The sequence below is a fragment of the Oncorhynchus clarkii genome, chromosome 30 (genome assembly GCF_045791955.1).
Source record: "Oncorhynchus clarkii lewisi isolate Uvic-CL-2024 chromosome 30, UVic_Ocla_1.0, whole genome shotgun sequence".
Taxonomy (NCBI): domain Eukaryota; kingdom Metazoa; phylum Chordata; class Actinopteri; order Salmoniformes; family Salmonidae; genus Oncorhynchus; species Oncorhynchus clarkii.
Window position 1 is genome coordinate 8,916,526 of NC_092176.1, and position 22,097 is coordinate 8,938,622.

The window sequence follows — 22,097 nt, forward strand, 5'->3', positions numbered from 1 at the left end:
ACCTTTAAACAGGTCAACATTCACAAGGCAACAGGGCCAGACGCATTACCAGGATGTGTACTCAGAGCATGCACGGACCAACATGTGTAGTCAGAGCATGCGCGGACCAACTGTCGGTAACCATGAAGTGCTTTGAAAGGCTGGTCATGGCTGACATCAACACCATCATCCCGGAAACCCTAGGCCCACTCCAATTCGCATACGCCCCAACAGATCCACAGATGACACAATCTCAATCACACTCCACACTGCCATTTCCCACCTGGACAAAAGGAACACCTATGTGAGAATGCTGTTCATTAACTACAGCTCAGCGTTCAACATCATAATGCCCACAAAGCTCATCACTAAGCTAAAGGCCCTGGGACTTAACACCTCCCTCTGCAACTGGATCCTGGACTTCCTGACACATCTGCCACGCTGATCCTCAACACCGGTTCCCCTCAGGGGTACGTGCTTAGTCCCCTCCTATACTCCCTGTTCACCCACGACTGCATGGCCAAACACGACTCCAACAACATCATTAAGTTTGTTGATGACACAACAGTGGTAGGCGAGGGGGTCAAAGACCTGTCAGTGTGGTGCCAGGCCAACAACCTTTAAAGTTCCTTGGTATCCACATCACCAACAAACTATCATGGTCCAAACACACCAAGACAGTCATGGTGAGGGCACGACAACACCTTTTCCCCCTCAGGAGACTTAATAAACGATTTGGCATGGGTCCCCAGATCCTCAAAACGTTCTACAGCTGAGAGCATCCTGACCGGTTGCATCACTGCCTGGTATGGCAACTGCTCGGTATCTGACCGTAAGGCGCTACAGAGGGTAGTGCGTACGGCCAAATACATCACTGGGCCAAGCTTCCTGCCATCCAGGACCTATATTTCCCAGGCGATGTCAGAGGAAGGCCAAAAAATTGTTATCAACTCCAGACATAGACTGCTCTCACTGCTACCACACGGTAAGCGGTACCGGAGCGCCAAGTCTAGGTCCAAAAGGCTCCTTAACAGCTTCCACCCCCAAGCTATAAGACTGCTGAACAATTAATCGAATGGCCACCTGGACAATTTACATTGAATTTACATTAAAATCACATTATATCTACAGCAGCTTTGATTGGACTGTCAACGTCATACAACAAATTGGAAATTGCAAATCCAACAATGAGTGGTTTGGAAGGAATCAGTAGCTAACTGCAAGCATTGCAAAGCAAACACTAGCCTGCTATTCAGTGGAGTGGGTGTGTGGTCCGCAGCCTGGATTTAAAGGACTGTTTTCCAAGCTTTAAAGGATAAACATTCAACATTGGCCATGATGTCAATGCAGCATGACTTCTGCCGAGCTCAAAACAACTGGAAACTCAGAACTGGGAAATCTGATTTCAGTGAGTTCAAGACAACTGGAAACTCTGGAAAAAACAAGCTCTGACTGGGAAAATACTTTGAAAAAAAAAATGTTTAAATGAATTATTATTAACAACAAATCACTACAAAAAGTACATGGGGGAGCACAAGTACACTACCGGTCAAAGGTTTTAGAACACCTACTCATCCAAGGGTTTTTCTTTCTTTTTACTATTTTCTACATTGTTGAATAATAGTGAAGACTTCAACACTATGAAATAACACATATATGGAATCATGTAGTAACCAAATAAGTGTTAAACAACTCTAAAAATATTTTATATTTCAGATTCTTCAAATAGCCACCCTTTGCCTTGATGACTGCTTTGCACACACTTGGCATTCTCTCAACCAGCTTCACCTGGATTGCTTTTCCAACAGTCTTGAAGGTGTTCCCACATATGCTGAGCACTTGTTGGCTGGTTTTTCTTCACTCTCTTTTTTTTGCCCAACCAAGATTTACATGCTAAAATCGCCACTGGATATATCCTAGCTACCTAGTTAACCATTGGTAATCTTATAGACTAGAGATATGCCCCTAGCTATAGTTAGTCAATGGTTGCACATCTAACTAGCTGGAACGAAGCAAATGTGTGAATAGTAGACATGTAAATATCCTTTTACTGTTTATAGCCTGTCTCCAACTATTCACAAACATACTCTGAGGAAGAACCAGAACTGCCTGGCTAGGGTGATCAGCCTGAGAGGGTGCCGTGGGTGTGTCCAGCAATGGAATGAAACGTCCAACCAATGCCTCAACTGACATGCTGAAGGTCCCCCACAAACCCACAGGGTTGTGGGGTCCTGTCCAGAAACAACCATTAGCACATACAACCTAGGCACCTGTAAAGATCTGAGAGGATTGGACAGGTGTAAGCAAAATGGCAAAAACTGTCACCAAGTCTGTCGGAGGGCAAGGTGGAGGAGCTATCTCCATGTCACCACATCAATCCCTCTCAGATCTCCACAAGTGTCTAGAGCGTAGGGTCTATGGTAGGGGTTGTGTCTGGGCAGTGCCTGGTATCTCTCTCTCTCTCTCTCTCTCTCTCACACACACACACACACACACACAGAACTTGTTCATCATGTGAGCGTTTCACTATTCTTATGTAATATGCAAAGTTCAAGTGCCATACAAAGTCAGTAATGTTGAGCTCCCGAATCCAACAGAAATAGTCATGCATTGGCTCATTGGTTGTGTGACTATAAAGAAGGGGACTGACCATCGTAGACTATATCAATCCTGAAGAGGTGTCGTTTCAGAATGAGGGGTACTGTAGCTCTGCTGTTGTTTCTATTCTGTCTCTCAAGAGCATGGGTTTAGGGAAGGAGGAGAGTGGAGGGGTCAGATAATGACATCACTCAACAGATTGACAGTGAAGAGAGCTGGGTGAGAGATTAAGACCCAAAGGCCTGAGGCTATAAAGACCACCCACAAATGACCAGCCAGGCCAACACACACACCTGCAGTACGCTCCTCTCCCTGCCACCAACCCTTCCTGTCACTTACTCACTCACACACCTAACATTTAGAGAAGATTGAGGCCTCAAAGTAGCATCGCTGATCTAGGATTACTGATCAGGTCCCCCTTGTCCATGTGGTCAGCAGATACCAGACCCCTGATTGAGTTATTATTGTAGGAAAAGCCCATTTAATACATTATTGTGGAGGTTATTTCCTCTTTATATTGAATTGTTGTGTCCATTTCTGACATGTTATCTTTCATTATAGGGAATATCATGGAACGTAACCTATTTATCATGTTGTGCAAGATGTGCAACCGCAGGGTTTTCATGAGACAAGTTGTACAGGTCTCTCCGCTCTATCCTATCAAGGGACACAGACCCTGTCATCCTAATACATATTCCTCACACCTGTCTCTTGTGCCACAGTGCAGAAAATTATTCTGGAAATGTCCAATCTTTTTCATGCTCTCACTTATGCAGACGTTAAACTCATCAGTATTGATATAAACAATTGTGTTCTGGGTTCTTATCAACATTTCAGAAAAAGGCCTATTTAATGAAGTTGAATTGTATGTAGTAATCTCTTGAATTCCACTAGATGGATGTAATGAGCAACAGTTAACCCTGGATTCTATTTGTGCCCTGTTGGTATATTGTATCAATCAAATGCATTTTATAAAGCCCTTTCTGATACAAGTATGTGTGTGAGTGCGTATCAGTAGATTGAAAATGGTAAATTCAATACAAATTTTGAACTTTGAAATTACAGATGACATGTAGGAGTGATAAACACACACACACACACACACACACACACACACACACACACACACACACACACACACACACACATACACACACACACACACACACACACACACACACACACACACAAACAAACGTTTGTATCACTATGCTTTCTTTATGGTTATGTTGCATTTTACCCACCCACCCACTAGCCGTCAAATCCTTGCGGCTTTTTCCTTGTTTCCTCCATTCCTCACCTCTCTTTCAAAGTGCATCAGAGGAGGAGGCCCAACGGGAGGAACCTCCAATCCTCTCCCCTAATGTGGTTTCAGAGGAGTTGAGTAATGATAAAAACAACGACAGAAGAAGCAAGCATTTGACAGCCAGTAACATTTTTAGACAGTGCCTGAGTGAGACATTTACATGTCTACTATTCACACACTTGCTTCGTTCCAGCTAGTTAGATGTGCAACCACTGACTGACTAATCTATAGCTAGGGGCATATCTTTAGTCTAGCAATAGATACTGTTGTTTTGGCTGTATGCCAATCATTGAAAAAGATGATCAATGGTTAACCAGTTAGCTGGGATATATCAGTTAGCTAACCACATACAGTCGAAGCAGTTCATCAAGTAAGTCAATAAACACTTATTTTTGTGGCTAGTTTATAATCTTGAATCTAAAGAAGAAACTGAGAAATGTCACCTTATCCTAACATTAATATAATATAATGGAGTTAGAAAGGTGAACCTCTATTTTGAAGGGACAGGAAGTGTTGGTTGTGCATTTGACATGCACAATGACATGCATTCCACATTTAACCCCATGCACAAGTGAAAATCAGAATATCAAGTTGTTTTTTGGTTTATTTGCAAAAACGAGATTCTCGTTCGCGATTTCTCTGTTTTAACGCAGAAAATGATTTATCCACATGGACCCATTCTAGAGCTCTGACTTCTCCGATCTTAAATTCATCAACATCACGATTTTTCAAACTTGGTGCAAAACCACGCCCATAAGTAACCTAGCAACATTCAAAGCTGCGCTGATTGGTCAGAGTTTGGACATTCCCTGTGACGAAGTGAGGCAGAATGCCTGCCATGCAACGAACCGTGGGAGGTGTGCAGTTTCGCGGCCTCGTTTGAAACGCGCTAAACGAAAGGCAAGCAACAAGTGCCTCTATAGATAGCTAACATTACATGATTGTCAGCAATAGTGAATCAATGGAGCTATCTTTACAAATTCAGCTAGAGCCAGCTATGCAGCATATCTTTTGCCAACTAGCACAAATGTCATGTAGCAAAGTATCTCAATATTAATTTCGTAAACACTTACATAACCAGACCAAGCTAATGGTAGAAGACACACACTACTAGACAACTTTAGCCCAATCGGCATTGTAACATAGCGATAACAGTTGTTATAATTCACAGTTTACAAAACGACTCGTCTGGTGCTGGTTTTCTTTCCAAATTCCCAGTTGTCTTGAACGCACCAAAAGTAATACGTTTCGGGATACTTTTTACTCAACAATTTGTGCTAAATCGTTTTATTGATTTCTGGTAGCCTATATCATCAAAATAAGAGTCCCACCTGTTTTGAGCCCCACATTTTTGGCAACAAAAAAAGGGGGGGGGGGGGGGGGAATTAATACGAGTCACATATCAGTTTGCAAACAATGAAAAAAAACATATATCATTGAGTTATTAAAGCCGCATACAAACATAGTCTCTTTTTTGTTTTCTTGACTAAGGCAGCTTCAATATGCAGGTGTTTCAGCCTAGCTCAGTGCTTTCTGTGTTGGTGAGGCAAGCCGGCAGAAAATAGGACCGTTGCGCTGTGATTGGCTCCGTGTTCTGTCACTCATGGGGACACTAGTCACCGCCAAGTTTAAGTCCTTAGTAAGGGTAGACATCGAAAATTCAAGCCCTTTGGGTCCTGCCTTAGAGTTACATTAGTAGTGTCCTTCCAAGAAGGCTCAATGTAATTGGCCACAGATAAAATGACGTCAAATCACGTTATATGTACAGTAGCTTTGATTGTACTGATCATGTCAACATCTTATTTTCAAAATCTTAGCTAGCAGTCATCATCGTGAATCAAGTAAGCAATCTACCGGCAAATCCTTTTTTGTCATACGAATATAAATAATGAAGAGAAATTATAGATAAAACTGTATCGGTGCTCATCGGCCATTGGACATAAACATTACACAACAAGTTGGAAATCGCAAATTCAACAATGAGTGGTTTGGAAGGAATAGTGACAGTGGCTAACTGCAAGCATTGCAGTTATAGCCCCTTATAAACTGTGCAGGGAGAGAAGACAGCTAGCTACATTTTGAAGTATTGCATTTGGATTCAAGTGGGTCGCCAACATCATATGTGTAATGCAAACAATTTTGGTTAAGGGACAGGGCCGGTCAAAATGTATGCATTTGTTACCCGGAGGAAAATGGGGAAAGGTCATGCTTTTTCAATTTCAGTGTTTAGTATATTTTTCTTTAATCCAGGGGATGGTCATGTCATTTGTAATCGATTAAATGTCAGCATTTTAGCATTTACGTATTGGATTCTACTATGTGTAACTTCTGTGTACAACCCAGAAATGCTGCATTCAAAACAACTGAGAACTCGAGAAACAAACTCCGAATGGGAAAATAGTTCTGAACGGTAATCCAACTCGTATTCAAAGTCAGAAACGTTGGCATCTTTCTAAAGCTCAGACTTTCCATCATTATTTTAGCTAGTTTTTTTTCTCTCGAGTTTCCAGTTGTCTTGAAAGCACCAAAAAACTATTGCGCAATTATGACCACAGCTTGTGAAAAGTTAGCTAATTTAAGGGTTTCTTGCAGTCTTTATCCGTTGAAGATAAATTCAATGGAAGTCAAAAGGAGATGGTTCCTCAATGAGGAAAAAAGTGATTGGATTAAATCAGGTGTTTGAGGAGTTGTTACCAAATGGGGAGGACAACAGTCCATGTGGAAGGCAGGAATATCAGTATGCCTATGAGTTGTTCTCCTTTTTCGAGCAATATGTTTATCCTAGGCTGCCTGTCATTTCATATAAATCTAATTTGTATTTTTTTTTTTTTGAAATTCACTGTAAATTCATTGGGTAGGCTTACAGGATAAAACAATAGTTCCCTACCTTTTTCGGTTACTGTACCACCAACAGAATTTGGCTCTGCCCGGAGTACCCCTGAAGTACCCCCTCATGTGCATTTTACTAGTAGACCTATGGCGTCTTGAGTCTTCTCAAGTACCCCTAGTGGATAGGCAAAGTAACCGGAGGGGTCCTAGTACCCCTGGTTGGGAACCATTGGGCCAAAAGCTAGACTTGGCCTACAATAGCTTGTTGTACACTTATTTTGAAAAATGTATTTACTACTACAGTTTGCTCTGCCTTGCTGATTTTAAAATGAAGAAACCAAAAGAACTGGGGCGTATTCATTACGCCGATTCTGTTGCAAAATGTTTCGCAAACAGACCTAAAATTGGAGGGACCTACCTGAATTATTCCAATAGAAACTCTTGTTTTTCTCCGTTTGCTTCTGTTTGGTTCTAAACGGTTTCCATAATGAATACACCCATGGCTGGGAGCAAGAAGAAAGAGAGAGCACGTGCGATGTTGTGATCAAATACACCACATGAGTAGCCTGCTAATGTACCTTTCTGGACCTTGTAAACTATACTCCCTCTATATAGATCAATTCTTGTATTTTATTTTATTCCTCATGTTACTATTTTATTTGTATTATTATTTTAAAACTCTGCGTTGTTGGGAATGGCTCGTAAGCAATGTTCCCTCAATTATTTTCCGGCACTGAGCAAATTTTAGGTCTGCTGAGCTCACACTTGAATGCTGTGAAAATCCTTTGCAACTTCTGGCATATGTTTTCTGGTGCCCAAGTAGCCTGCTTTGGCTTTTTGATCAGTGTGTCCTACCATAAAAACTATGGAGAAAATGCATCCCATAACATTTTAACATGGAAATAGCTGTTCTGTCATTCAGCCTACAGTAGCAGTAGAATGTGTGTTGTTCATTGTAGGCCTACAATCAATGAAACTTCGAAAAAACAAAACATGCAGGGCTTGACATGAACCTGTTTATCCACTTGTCCTTCAGAAAAGGAGGTGACTGAAAATGTGTTGTTTGATGCAAGAAACCACTTTACAAAATAAAATGCATTATTATTCCCATAACATTATTACAGAGAATCAGACAAATTATGAAACCCTCTGCCTGTTGGCCACTTAGCTTATTCAAGCCTGTCTCAAAATACAACACTGCCCCTTTAAGACAGAAAAAAGTTCTTTACCTGACTTGCTTTTCAAAGATGGCTAGAAATGCACACATTGACCAATAGCTGTCTAATATTAGTTACTATGCTGTTACTAATCATTAATATATTAAGGCAGTGTTATGTTATGACACCTACTAGGAAGTGCACTTCGCAATAAAATCTGCTAACCATGTGTATGTGACCAATAACATTTGATTTGGATTTGACATGCGCACTATTGGCCCGGCACAAGATGTTCTTACTAAACAACACTAAACTGTACTCCCGTCTCGTGACCAGTCCTCTTCTGGCTGTGCCAGGTGGAGATTATAAGAGTACATGGCCATTAAGGCCAGAACGTTCATAGATGACCAGCAATGTCAAATAATAATCACAGTGGTTGTAAAAGGTGCATCAGTTCAGCACCTCAGGAGTAAATGTCAGTTGGCTTTTCATAGCCGAGCATTCAGAGGTCGAGACAGCAGGTGTGGAAGAGAGAGAGAGAGTGGGTCAAAAACAGCAGGTTCGGGACAAGGTAGCACCTCTGGTGAACGGGTCATGGTTACATAGCCGCAGGCAGAACAGTTGAAACTGGAGCAGCAGCACGTCTGGTGAACAGGTCAGGGTTCCATAGCCTCAGGCAAAACTGCCAGGAGTCATCAGGCCAGGTAATCCTGAGGCATAGTCCGAGAGAGAGAGATTAATTAGAGGGAGCATACTTAAATTTAAACTGACCCTATCCCCCTGTGACACATCCCTCCTAGGTATGGCATGAAAAAGCACTAGTAAACCAGTAACTCAGCCCCCGTAATAGGGTCAGGGACAGAGAATCCCAGTGGAGAGAGGGGAGCCGGCCAGGCAGAGACAGCATGGACAGTTCATCACTCCCATGCCTTGCCGTTCACATTCGCACCCCTGGGCCAGGCTACACTCAATCATAGGACCTACTGAAGAGACAAGTCTTCAGTAAAGACTTAAAAGGTCGAGACTGAGTCTGCGTCTTTCACGTGGATAGGCAGATCATTCCATAAAAATGGAGCACTGTAGGAGAAAGCCCTGCCTCCAGCTGTTTGCTTAGAAATTCTAGGGACAATAAGGGGGCCTGCGTCTTGTGACTGTAGCTTACGTATGTACGGCAGGACCAAATTGTAGTCCATGTAATGCTTTGTAGGTTATCAGTAAAACCTTGAAATCAGCCCTAACAGGAAGCCAGTGTCGAGAGGCTAGCACTGTAGTAATATATTACAATTTTTGGGTTCTAGTCAAGATTCTAGCAGACATATTTAGCACTAACTGAAGTTTATTTAGTGCTTTATCCGGGTAGCCGGAGAGTAGAACATTGCAATAGTCTAATCCAGTAGGGTATAGTAGTTAAGTAAAAATACTTGAAAGTACTACTTAAGTCGTTTTTTGGGGTATCTGTACTTTACTATTTATATTTTTGACTACTTTTACTTCACTAGATTCCTAAAGAAAAGCGTATTTACTGACCACAACTAATAACCACAAATACTGAACACAACCACAGAACACAACTACAGGCCACAACCACACAACTACAGACCACAACCACTGACCACAACTAATAACCACAACCACACAACTACAGACCACAACCATACAACTACTGACCACAACTACTGACCACAACCACTGGCCACAATTACTGACCACAATTACTGACCACAACCACACAACTACAGACCACAACCATACAACTACTGACCACAACCACACAACAACTGACCACACAACTACTGGCCACACCAACACAACTACAGACCATAACTACTTACCTCAACTCCTGTCCACAACTACTGACCACACAACTACTGACCACAACCACACAACTACTGACCAAAAATATGTGAGCAGCATTAGGTAAAGATGGATGAGAAATACTCCTACAAGACAGATGGAAATATATACTTTCTGGAAAATGTACCTGTTAGTGTATCAATAGCAACAGGATGGCCATTCTCTCATCAACCCGAGATACGTTTCAAAAGAAACGTTCCGGAATTTCTGTTTCTTATGATGTGAAGAAATCAAGAGCAGCGGTGTAGTAGATGGTAAATGCAAACACAGGTTACCCACCTATTGCGGAAAAATTCATTAAAACTATATGTATATGTACTGTAAACAAACAGTGGTTATGTGTAGGATGAATCAATTCTTCCTTAGCAGTTGACTGTACAGTATGTTATTATTCTACACAAGATTAAAACAATCATGAATGAGCATCATTAGGTTAATATGAATGAGAAAACATATTGAAAAAATGCAAGATGTTTTCAGGGAAAGTAGATTTTTCAGAACAAGTCAAACGGTGTAACAAGATAGGCAGTTTTCATGTTTTTCTCGTGTATCACTTTAATCAGATTATAGACAAAATGTCGGTCTTTCTCATTTTCTTCCACTACCACAAAAATCACTTTTAAAGAGCTTTAGCAAGCCTCACAATTTTACTTGTAAAGTTACCCTCTAGTTATACCTCATTGTTTGAATCACAGCCCTGCCAGACTGATATCAGTGCAGAGTTTAATGTAAGCTTGCTGGATCAGGCGGCTTTGTGAGGCTACAGGGGTCCTGAAATTCAAAATCAAATATATAAATAGTCCTTGGTATGACCATCTTCAAACAATTCCATATGTTAGCTAAGTAAAAAGTCAGCCCCAGGCCCTTAGACCTTAATGTTGTGTGTTGTGTTCCAGTCACAGAGGTCTTGGATTGACGACACCTTCTGCAAGAGAGAGTGTATTAAATTCATCCCAGCATGTGGAGACATACACAGGTGCACTGGAATTGGTATTTGCTGAACAATGTCAAAATGTCATATGATAGTAGTGCTGGAATAATAATTGTAATAACTTTTACCATGTCTGGTTTTTGAAAAAGCTAACTTTTGGTAACCATGCTAACTGTTCCAAGGAAACTCTAGCTATGTGGTTATGTTGCTCATGTATCATTTCCTGTTTATTGCAGATGTTCAGTCCCTCCAGGATTTTGTGATAGCAGATTTTTTTTGCAAAATCAACAATTCCCCCGCATGTTATGCGAGGACTTGCATATTTGACCACATAAAACAGTCATTCCAAAATCATTCCAATATTATTGCATAAAATGGACCCATTGCCGCAGTACAAGAAGAGGGCTTGTAATTTCAACCAATCACCTCACATTTACAGCATACAGCTTGGTTCAATCAAGCCACATGCCAACAAATGTTTTCCCTCGTCATTGCATTTTTTTGACAAATTTGACAAAATCTTCACATAATGTCATAATTGCAGCAGCAAAATTTTAGCCCGCAGATATCATAAAAAATCTCTGCGGAATCCTGAAGGGACTGTGTGTCAAGTATGCCAAAACCTAATAAGATATGACTTTACTGTGTGTGTGTGTGTGTGCATGTTTTGAGAGTGAGATTTCCCATGTTAGTGTGAAGGTAAACTAACACAGTAATTCCATGTATAATATCATGACATTTATAGGGACAGCAATGCATTTTTGTGCCAATGTTTAACAACTATAAAGGTTTGAGTTTTTCCTCTCTCCCCCCAGATGCTGCTGCGGATGTCTGGTAGGGGAGCACACCTGGCTGGAGACTGGCCCCTTCATGTCCCACTGGCCTGGGCCCCAGGCAGTGCAAGAAGAGAGGTGGTCAGTGGAGTGTCACACACAAGCCAGTGCCACCGATGCCTACGGAACCATTGACTTCCAGGACAGCGCTGACCGTAACTGCCATGCCAAGGTCTGTAGCTATTGCTGCATTCATGTGCTAGTCGAAACTAGGAAACTCCGAAATATCCAACTGAGTGTGCAACGATGCTACCCGAGTTTCCCACTTGTATTTACCACTTGGAAGCTTGTTAGGAACTGTTATCTCATATTCATGTGGTTGACCATGCTTTATGTGATGACTGTGCAGTACGTTCGTGTTGCGGTCGACACAAAGGCTGAGGCTCTGCTGCAGCTGATGCTGGGGGAGTGGCAGATGGAACGGCCTAAACTACTGCTGACGGTCCACGGGGGAGCAGAGAACTTCCCTCTCCCCCTCAAGATTAGACAGGCCTTCAGCAAAGGCCTGATAACTGCAGCCCAGAGCACTGGAGCCTGGATATTCACAGACGGCATCAACACAGGTGTGTGAAATAATGCAGATTCATTTTGCACTGGGGCTTTAATTAAGACAGTAAGCATGGGTGGATGTGAGCATCTGTGTGTGTGATTTTGGCTGACTACATGTGTTATACTGTGTGTGTGGGATTACGTTTATATGTGTGTAAGTAGACTGAGTATCCGACCCTTCCTAGGTGTGTCCCTGTATGTAGGGGAGGCTGTGAAAGCATACGGCACCAATGGCCGCAGGAAGAGGAACGCTGTAGGGGTCACGCCCTGGGGCGTAATTGACAACCACGGTGACCTTATAGGGAGAGATGTGAGTGTTGTTCTCTGTAAAGATATCAGTGCTTTTAAGGAACGTTTCAAATGAACCTTTTACTGCAGCAGGCTAAATCAGGGTCACACAGAATGTTTCTTGGTAGTCTTAAACAAATTTACCTTAAAACAAAAGTATACACCTCACACACATGGTTATGGGCTTAAAAAAAGAAGACATCTATAGAGTTGAAATGTAGTGCATTTTGAGAATGCACCCCAATATTGCACTTTTATACATCACAGAAGACTGAAATAAAACCATTTGACATAGAAACACTGGATTTTAAGCAGCTTTTTTGAAATCAATATGAATAACACTCCACCCATGAGGCCACTAGGTCATTTGACTGCAGGAAAGAGCTACACCATTCTGCCACCTTATAAGAAGATTTGCTGTATTTTTTTCACAGATCTGTACTAATTTTAACCACAGAAATTATCTCCTCTGAGCTACCATGTGCTCTCACTTTTCCGCTTGGACTATCTCAAATCCTCTATTTTCTCTCAACCTGCTTTCTGACCTGTTTTTCTGTCCTGTTTTCTGATACTTAACCCAGGTGCTCAGGCCTTACCAGCCCCTGAGAAGCCCCTTAAGCAAAACTGTGTGTTTGAACAGCCTGCACTCCCACTTCCTGTTAGTGGACGATGGAACTCTGGGGAAACATGGCTGCCAGCTGGGACTCAGGAGGAAGCTGGAGAGACACATTCAACTGCAGAAGATCCATCCTAGTGAGTATGTGTGTGGCTTTGTGCATGTGTTTGTCTGTGTGTGTGAATGAGAGTGTGTATGTGAATGTGTTGACGTGTGTGTGTGTGTGTGTGTGTGTGTGTGTGTGTGTGTGTGTGTGTGTGTGTAAGAAAAAGAGAGACTGCAATGTGTGTGTGTGTGTGTGTGTGAGTATTGTAATACACATGTGTTTAACAGTCTATGTGTGTGTGTGTGTGTGTGTGTGTGTGTGTGTGTATCTCTCCCTGGCAGGGGTTAACCAGGGTGTGCCAGTGGTGTGTGTGGTGGTGGAGGGCGGCCCTGACATTGTGTCCATGGTGTTGGACTATGTGAGCAGTGTGCCCCCCGTGCCTGTGTTCGTCTTCGAGGGATCAGGCCGGTCGGCTGACTTGCTGGCATTCTTGCACAAACAGACCGCTATGGATAGGTGTGCGGTGCCACTGTCGTCATCTATATGTTTTTTCAGGTTTTCGCTCTCAAAATCACACTTTTTAAAAAAATAGAGAAACAACATCATTGGATGTTCTAAGTACTCAACACTGATAAAACCAAAAGTTAAAAAAGAAAAGTTCAGTTTTTTGGGGGTAGTTACCCGTTAACTCAAGTGTGAATGCATCTAGCACTGTTGTTTGGTTAGCAGCGTTTCTGTGGGGCACACATGATGGAGTTTGCAAAACAAATGCCCACTGGATTGATGCAAATAATCATGATATCATTCTGCCAGGTAGGCATAGGCTTCATTCCATAGTTCACATTTAATTGGAAAGTTTTTGGGGAAATCCTTTCCATCTACCAGAAGGCTTTCATTAACATCGCAACATTTTTTCCTGTTCAGTATTTTTTTGGGGTGGTGGCAACAATTTAGCAGCGGCGGTACGTCACTGCTAAATTAATACAGGGGAAACACTGCTTACATGTTGAAGACTTTGGTGCTTGTCCATGTAGAGGAACTACAGAACTACAGAGACACACGATTGAATAGAGCCCTGAGGTTTCCCTGACTACCGCGTGACCTGTCCAAGGAAAATGCTGAGCCCTAAAGGACAGATTGAAATTTACTAGGGGGGAGGGGCTGGTCCCCCCCCCCCCCCCAAAAAAAAGTAAAACATATTTTGACATGACCCTCCCCTTATACTGTAAAATAAATTGAACACCCTCTCATAGAATTAACTCCAAATAATGTTTACGACCACAAATAACTGTAGCGACCCTGTGTTAATAAACGGGGATATGGACTTATGGACTGTCGATGCCGCGCATGGCTACGGGCCAGAAGGTTGAGAGTTAACCGACCACCATAGATAGACGAGCTCACTCTCCCTGCCTGTTTCATTTACACTACGATCAGAGCTGCAGATAATGATCAACTTGGGGGGGAATCTGATTTTCAACATTTTGATGCATTATTTATAATTATGTAAAATATACGCAACTCATTTTCCACCAACAGATTTCTGTGACAATGCATCCCACAACCAATAAACAAAGCATACCTACTTCAGGCACTTCAATATCATGGTTTGCGTTTTCAACACTGCAATAGATAGGCTATGTCAATTCTGACAAACAGAAAATACTTCCCTCCCTAACTTGTGGGCTTACCCAGTATCGAAGGCTTGGCTTGACAATGTCTGAATGTCATTAAACTTTTTGGTGTTTCATAACAGATGTCTCTTTCTTTTCATCAATTGGCCGCTGCACAGTTTGAATTAATTGATTGATTTTAATTGTGGGTTAAAAAAATACATTTACAGTGCATTCTGAAAGTATTCAGACCCCTTCACTTTTTTCACATTTTGTTACGTTACAGCCTTATTCTAAAATTGATTCAATATTTTTTTTACTCATCAATCTACACACAATATCCCATAATGACAAAGCGAAAACAGGTTTTTAGACATGTTTGCACAATAAAAACAGAAATACTTTATTTACAGACCCTTTGCCATGAGTCTCGAAATTGAGCTCAGGTGCATCCTGTTTCCATTGATCATCCTTGAGATGTTTCTACAACTTGATTGGAGTTCACCTGTGGTAAATACAATTGATTGGACATGAATTGGAAAGGCACACGCCTGTCTATATAAGGTTCCACAGTTGACCGCACATGTCAGAGAAAAAAACAAGCCATGAGGTTAAAGGAATCAGGCCTTTATGGAAGAGTGGCCAGACGGAAGCCACTCCTCAGTTAATGGCACATGACAGCCCACTTGGAGTTTGTCAAAAGGCACCTAAAGGACTCTCAGACCATGAGAAACAACATGCTCTGGTCTGACGAACCCATGATTGAACTCTTCTGCCTGAATGTTAAGTGTCACATCTAGAGGAAGCCAGGCACCCCTCATCACCTGGCCATATCATCCCTACGGTGAAGCATGGTGGTGGCAGCATCATGCTGTGAGGATGTTTTTCAGCGGCAGGGACTGGGAGACTAGTCAGGATCGAGGGAAAGATGAACGGAGCAAAGTACAGACAGATCCTTGATGAAAACCTGCTTCAGGACCTGCGCTCAGGACCTCAGACTGAGGCAAAGGTTCACCTTCCAACAGGACAATGACCATAAGCACACAGCCAAGACAACGCAGGAGTGGCTTTGCGACAAGTCTCTGAATGTCCTTGAGTGGCCCAGCCAGAGCCCGGACTTGAACATCTCTGGAGAGACCTGAAAATATCTGTGCAGCGACGCTCCCATCCAACCTGACAGAGTTTGAGAGGATCTGCAGAGAAGAATGGGAGAAACTCCCCAAATACAGGTGTTCCACGCTTGTAGCGTCATACCTAAGAAGACTCTAGGCTGTAATCGCTGCCAAAGCTGAAACAGTCTTCCTCACCTAAAGTTCAACTGTCGGACTCAGTTGGAGCGTCAGGGTGTACTGCCTTCATATCATAGGCATACAGTAGCTAAAGCTTAATAATAGCCATACCATACCTTCACAAACATTTCTAAACTTTATTAGGGTAATATCAAAAGTAAGTCAAGCCATTGTTAATACAAGCAGAAGACAAAATCTCCCCTGTGCCTCCCCCAAAAAACACACAACCCTGCCCAAAGCAAAAAAAAAAAAAGGACAACCCTCCCCTATTTGGATCACCCCTCCCCAACAGTAAATTTCGATCTGTCCCTAACATTTCGATCTGTCCCTAACCCCGAAAATCTCAGGGCTCTACTCATGTGTATGTGTAGCTCTGTAGTCAGTGTGTATGCGGAATACTGTATGTAGGTACAGCATACAGACGCATAACATGCCGTTTTTTAGGCCAAAACATGACAAAAATTTGAACTGAGTGGAAGAGGAAGCTAGCCAACCAGACCTCATATCTTAGCATATGGTCAGGCCAAATGGACCCATGTTGTTAGCCTGTGTCTTACTGTACCTCACTGGTGTATCAGTCTATACTTAGTGTGTTGGTATTGTGTACAGGCAGCTGGACACAGACATCAAGGAGGACTTCCTTCTGAGGATAGGGGGCATGTTTGGTCTGGAGAGAGCAGACGTCAACCAGCTCTACAACCTTCTGATGGAATGTATGGACTACAGACAGTCTGTGAGTAATGTGACTGTGGGCCGGTTGCCTACTCATGGACTAAAATGCACTTTCAATTGAGATTCTCCTTTAAAGAATGATTTAGGCTTAACCTGGGTGTAGGAAACCATCCCATCCATGTTCAGTTCATGATTATTTTCTACTTTTCAACAGGCTCCCAGGCTTAGTATAATATTTACATAAAGGGTGGAAATCCAATGACTGTCGTTCACTGCATAGAACTATTTATATATTTATAAAACACAGATCACAATCTTCGACTCGGAATCCGAAGATCAACAGGAGGCAGACTGCGCCATTTTGATGGCCACACTGAAAGGTACCCCTCCTCCTGCCCTTTATGCTTGTGTCTTTCACTGGAACGTGTGATGTCATTCAGTAGATACTCAGATGAGACTTGACCTAGTCATGTCGTGCCTGGGTCTGTGGTGGTCATGACATTTTGTCAGCTGGTGATTGTCAAACAACTAACTGCCGGTTCGCTAATTGACCGTTAATGAACATAAACACATTTAGCGTCTCCTGGCTTCCATGCTTAGCCTCCAAGCCACCGATGCAGACCTTCAGAACATCTACATTTCAAAAAGTCTAATAAATCCATTTAATATAGCCTACACCATCACAAGAAACATGATATGAAGATCATTTAGTCTATTTCAGAAGAACAGAATAGCATACTCTGAGTTGTCCTTATGTTAGGCCCTGATCTGGCTATGCCATATGGCTGTGGGCTACACTAGTTAATTTAGCAGACAAGATATGCTTAGAATTCTGTGGCATTATTTTAGATTATTATATAGTATGAATAATACAATTGAACATAGCTGAATAAAATTGAAAGGATATTTTCTCCAAACGATTTGAGGGAGTGCGCACATGCCGCTAGTCTATGTTGAGCGGCTAACAAAGAAACAGGTTCTCCGATTTGCTTAATTTAGAGTTATTTATGCAACTTTAGTTGTGATACAAATGTTGGGCTATATGTTATGATATTTAATACATTCTAAGGCTGCATGATGCAACTCTAATAATGATTTGAAAAAAGTTGCATGAAAGGCATGAGATCTGCTTTGTTGCTTGCGCAGGCTGCACACACTTCATCAGTCTCTCATTCACAATTTGACAAGCACTTGACAATGCCTCAAATTTCCCAGCAGCATCTCTTTTGTGTGGCTGTAATACCCACAAAAAAATAAATAAAAACATGCCTTTTGCGGCCAGTAGCCGTTGTGCCCTTGTGGTGAATATAATAATTTTAATTCCTTTCTCCCGGCTGCGTGCCCCAAAGCACGTCTCACTCACATGGCTCTCTCAGATATCTCAATTCTTATTAGCCAATACCCTTCACGTGATAGGGTCCTTCTCGCAGGCATCCCAGGTCCTTCTCACAGGCTACAAGTGAAGACAGACAAATTGGGGATGCAACTGCGAGCGTCCTTATCGAATTCCGAGGTGCATATTGAAGGTGTTGGAGGAACTGTCCATATTTACTTTTTGTCAGCCAACAATGAGTAGGCCTAACTAACAGCAAAAGCACTGGCCCACTGTACTATCCTTAGTAGTACACAAGTTGACCTATTCTACTGGTCAACATGTCCTTCTGTGCGAGAAATAAATATTCCAAACATAGTCTGGGACAGTTGTGGGATCCGATAGATCTCAAATTAATACAACCACTAGCATCAACAAACATTTTCAAATCAAATCCAATTTTATTGGTCACATACACATGGTTAGCAGATGATATTGCGAGTGTAGTGAAATGCTTGTGCTTCTAGTTCCGACAGTGCGGCAATATTTAACAATTCCACAACAAATACCCAATACACACAAATCTAAGTAAAGGAATGGTATAAGAATTTGTAAATATATGGATGAGCAATGTCCTACTTACAAAGCATGTAGAGGTCTGTAATTTTGATCATAGGTACACTTCAACTGCGAGAGACGGAATCTAAAACAAAAATCCAGAAAATCGCATTGTATGATTTTTAAGTAATTTATTTGCATTTTATTGCATGACATAAGTATTTGATACATCAGAAAAGCAGAACTTAATATTTGGTACAGAAACCTTTGTTTGCAATTACAGAGATCATACGTTTCCTGTAGTTCTTGACGAGGTTTGCACACACTGCAGCAGGGATTTTGGCCCACTCCTCCATACAGACCTTCTCCAGATCCTTCAGGTTTCGGGGCTGTCACTGGGCAATACGGACTTTCAGCTCCCTCCAAAGATTTTCTATTGGGTTCAGGTCTGGAGACTGGCTAGGCCACTCCAGGACCTTGAGATGCTTCTTACGGAGCCTTAGTTGGCCTGGCTGTGTGTTTCGGGTCGTTGTCATGCTGGAAGACCCAGCCACGACCCATCTTCAATGCTCTTACTGAGGGAAGGAGGTTGTTGGCCAAGATCTCGCGATACATGGCACCATCCATCCTCCTTAATACGGCGCAGTCGTCCTGTCCCCTTTGCAGAAAAGCATCCCCAAAGAATGATGTTTCCACCTCCATGCTTCACGGTTGGGATGGTGTTCTTGGGGTTGTACTCATCTTAATTCTTCCTCCAAACACGGCGAGTGGAATTCAGACCAAAAAGCTCTATTTTTGTCTCAGACCACATGACCTTCTCCCATTCCTCCTTTGGATCATCCAGATGGTCATTGGCAAACTTCAGACGGGCCTGGACATGCGCTGGTTTGAGCAGGGGGACCTTGCGTGCGCTGCAGGATTTTAATCCATGACGGTATAGTGTGTTACTAATGGTTTTCTTTGAGACTGTGGTCCCAGTTCTCTTCAGGTTATTGACCAGGTCCTGCCGTGTAGTTCTGGGCTGATCCCTCACCTTCCTCATGATCATTGATGCCCCACAAGGTCAGATCTTGCACGGAGCCCCAGACCGAGGGTGATTGTCCGTCATCTTGAACTTTTCCATTTTCTAATAATTGCGCCAACAGTTGTTGCCTTCTCACCAAGCTGCTTGCCTATTGTCCTGTAGCCCATCCCAGCCTTGTGCAGGTCTACACTTTTAGCCCTGATGTCCTTACGCAGCTCTCTGGTCTTGGCCATTGTGGAGAAGTTGGAGTCTGTTTGATTGAGTGTGTGGACAGGCGTCTTTTATACAGGTAACGAGTTCAAACAGGTGCAGTTAATAGAGGTAATGAGTGGAGAACAGGAGGGCTTCTTAAAGAAAAACTAACAGGTCTGTGAGAGCCGGAATTCTTACTGGTTGGTAGGTGATCAAATACTTAAGTCATGCAATAAAATGCAAATGAAATACATAAAAATCATACAATGTGATTTTCTGGATTTTTGTTTTAGATTCCATCTCTCACAGTTGAAGTATGATAAAAATTACAGACCTCTACATGCTTTGTAAGTTGGAAAAACTGCAAAATCGGCAGTGTATCAAATACTTGTTCTCCCCACTGTATATATGAGATGAGTAATGCAAGATAAGTAAAAAGGATTAAAGTGCCATTATTAAATGTGACAAGTGTTCCATTTATTAAAGTAGCTAATGATTTCAAGTCTGTATTCAGGCAGCAGCCTCTCTGTGCTAGTGATGGCTTGAGATAAAAATAGTTTCTAAGTCTCTCGGTCCCAGCTTTGATGCACCAGTACTGACCTCGCCTTCTGGATGATAGCGGGGTTAACAGGCAGTGGCTCGGGTGGTTGTTGTCCTTGGTGATCTTTTTGGCCTTCCTGTGACATCAGGTGCTGTAGGTGTCCTGGAGGGCAGGTAGTTTGCCCCTGGTGATGCATTATGCAGACCGCACCACCCCCTGGAGAGGCCTGTGAGTGGTGCAGTTTCCGTACCAGGCGGTGATACAGCCCGACAGGATGCTCTCAATTGTGCATTTGTAATGTTTGTGAGGGTTTTATGTGACAATACACATTTCTTCAGCCTCCCAAGGTTAAAGAGGTGTTGTTGTGCCTTCTTCACCACACTGACTGTGTGGGGGGACTATTTCAGTATGTAAGTGATATGTACACAGAGGAACTTAAAACTTTCCACCTTCTCCACTGCTGTCCCGTCGATGTGGATAGGGGGGTGCTCCCTCTGCTGTTTCCTGAAGTACACGATCATCTCCTTTGTTTTGTTGACTTTGAGTGAGAGGTTATTTTCCTGACACCACACTCCGAGAGCCCTCACCTCCTCCCTGTAGGCAGTCTCGTCATTGTTGGTAATCAAGCCTACTACTGTTGTGTCATCTGCAAACTTGATGATTGAGTTGGAGACGTGCATGGCCACGTAGTCATGGGTGAATAGGGAGTAGAGGAGGGGGATGAGCATGCATCCTTGTGGGGCCCCAGTGTTGAGGATCAGCAAAGTGGAGATGTTGTTTCCAACCTTCACCACCTGGGGGCTGGGTTGAGACCCAGGGCCTCAAGCTTAATGATGAGCTTGGAGAGTACTATGGTGTTGAATGCTGCGCTATAGTCAATGAACAGCATTCTTACATAGGTATTCCTCTTGTCCAGATGGCATAGGGCAGTGTGCAGTGTGATGGCGATTGCATCATCTGTGGATCTATTGGGGCAGTAAGCAAATTGAAGTAGATCTAGGGAGACAGGTAAGGTGGAGGTGACATGATCCCTGATTAGTCTCTCAAAGCACTTGAAGTGAGTGCTACGGGGCATTTAGTCATTTAGTCATCTACGATAGTCATTTAGTTCAATTACCTTTGCCTTCTTGGGTACAGGAACAATGGTGGCCATCTTGAAGCATGTGGGGACAGCAGACTGGGATAGGGAGAGATTGAATATGTCCGTAAACACACCAGCCAGCTGGTCTGCGCATGCTCTGAGGATGCGGCTAGGGATGCCGCCTGGGCCGGTAACCTTGCGAGGGTTAACACGTTTAAATGTCTTATGTCGGCCAAGGAGAAGGAGAGCCCGCAGTCCGTGGTAGTGGGCCGCTCGGTGGCACTGTATTATCCTCAAAGCGGGCAAAGAAGGTGTTTAGTTTGTCTGGAAGCAAGACGTCGGTGTGCGCGATGTGGCTGGTTTTCTTTTCGGAGTCCGTGATTGTATTTAGACCCTCCCAAATACGTCTTGTGTTGAGCCGTTGATTTGTGACTCCACTTTGTCTCTATACTGACATTTTACTTGTTTGATTGCCTTGCGGAGGGAATGACTACTGTGTTTGTATTCTGCCACATTCCCAGTCACCTTGCCATGGCTAAATGCGGTGGTAGGCGGTTTCAGTTTTGAGCAAATGCTGCCATCTATCCACGGTTTCTGGTTAGGGTAGGTTGTAATAGTCAGTGGGTACAACATCTCCTATACACTTCCTTATAAATTCACTCACCGAATCAACGTATACATCGATATGATTCTCTGAGGCTACCCAGAACATATCCCAGTCCGCGTGATCAAAGCAATCTTGAAGCGTGGATTCCGATTGGTCAGACCAGTGTTGAATAGTCTTTAGCACGGGTTCTTCCTGTTTGAGTTTCTGCCTATAGAAAGGGAG

General features: G+C 42.8%; 1 protein-coding gene across 1 annotated transcript in view; it reads left to right on the top strand.

Moving 5' to 3' along the window:
- The first annotated feature begins 495 nt into the window (after positions 1–495).
- The window catches only part of LOC139390217 (transient receptor potential cation channel subfamily M member 6-like), a 67,946-nt gene continuing 46,344 nt past the window's right edge, over positions 496–22,097 (top strand). Inside the window, exons 1-10 of the mRNA XM_071137474.1 lie at positions 496–576; positions 10,620–10,713; positions 11,252–11,300; positions 11,470–11,659; positions 11,837–12,050; positions 12,222–12,346; positions 12,906–13,077; positions 13,328–13,502; positions 16,498–16,621; positions 16,868–16,940. Coding sequence (XP_070993575.1) covers positions 496–576; positions 10,620–10,713; positions 11,252–11,300; positions 11,470–11,659; positions 11,837–12,050; positions 12,222–12,346; positions 12,906–13,077; positions 13,328–13,502; positions 16,498–16,621; positions 16,868–16,940 — 1,297 coding nt within the window. The remainder of the gene's footprint in view (positions 577–10,619; positions 10,714–11,251; positions 11,301–11,469; positions 11,660–11,836; positions 12,051–12,221; positions 12,347–12,905; positions 13,078–13,327; positions 13,503–16,497; positions 16,622–16,867; positions 16,941–22,097) is intronic.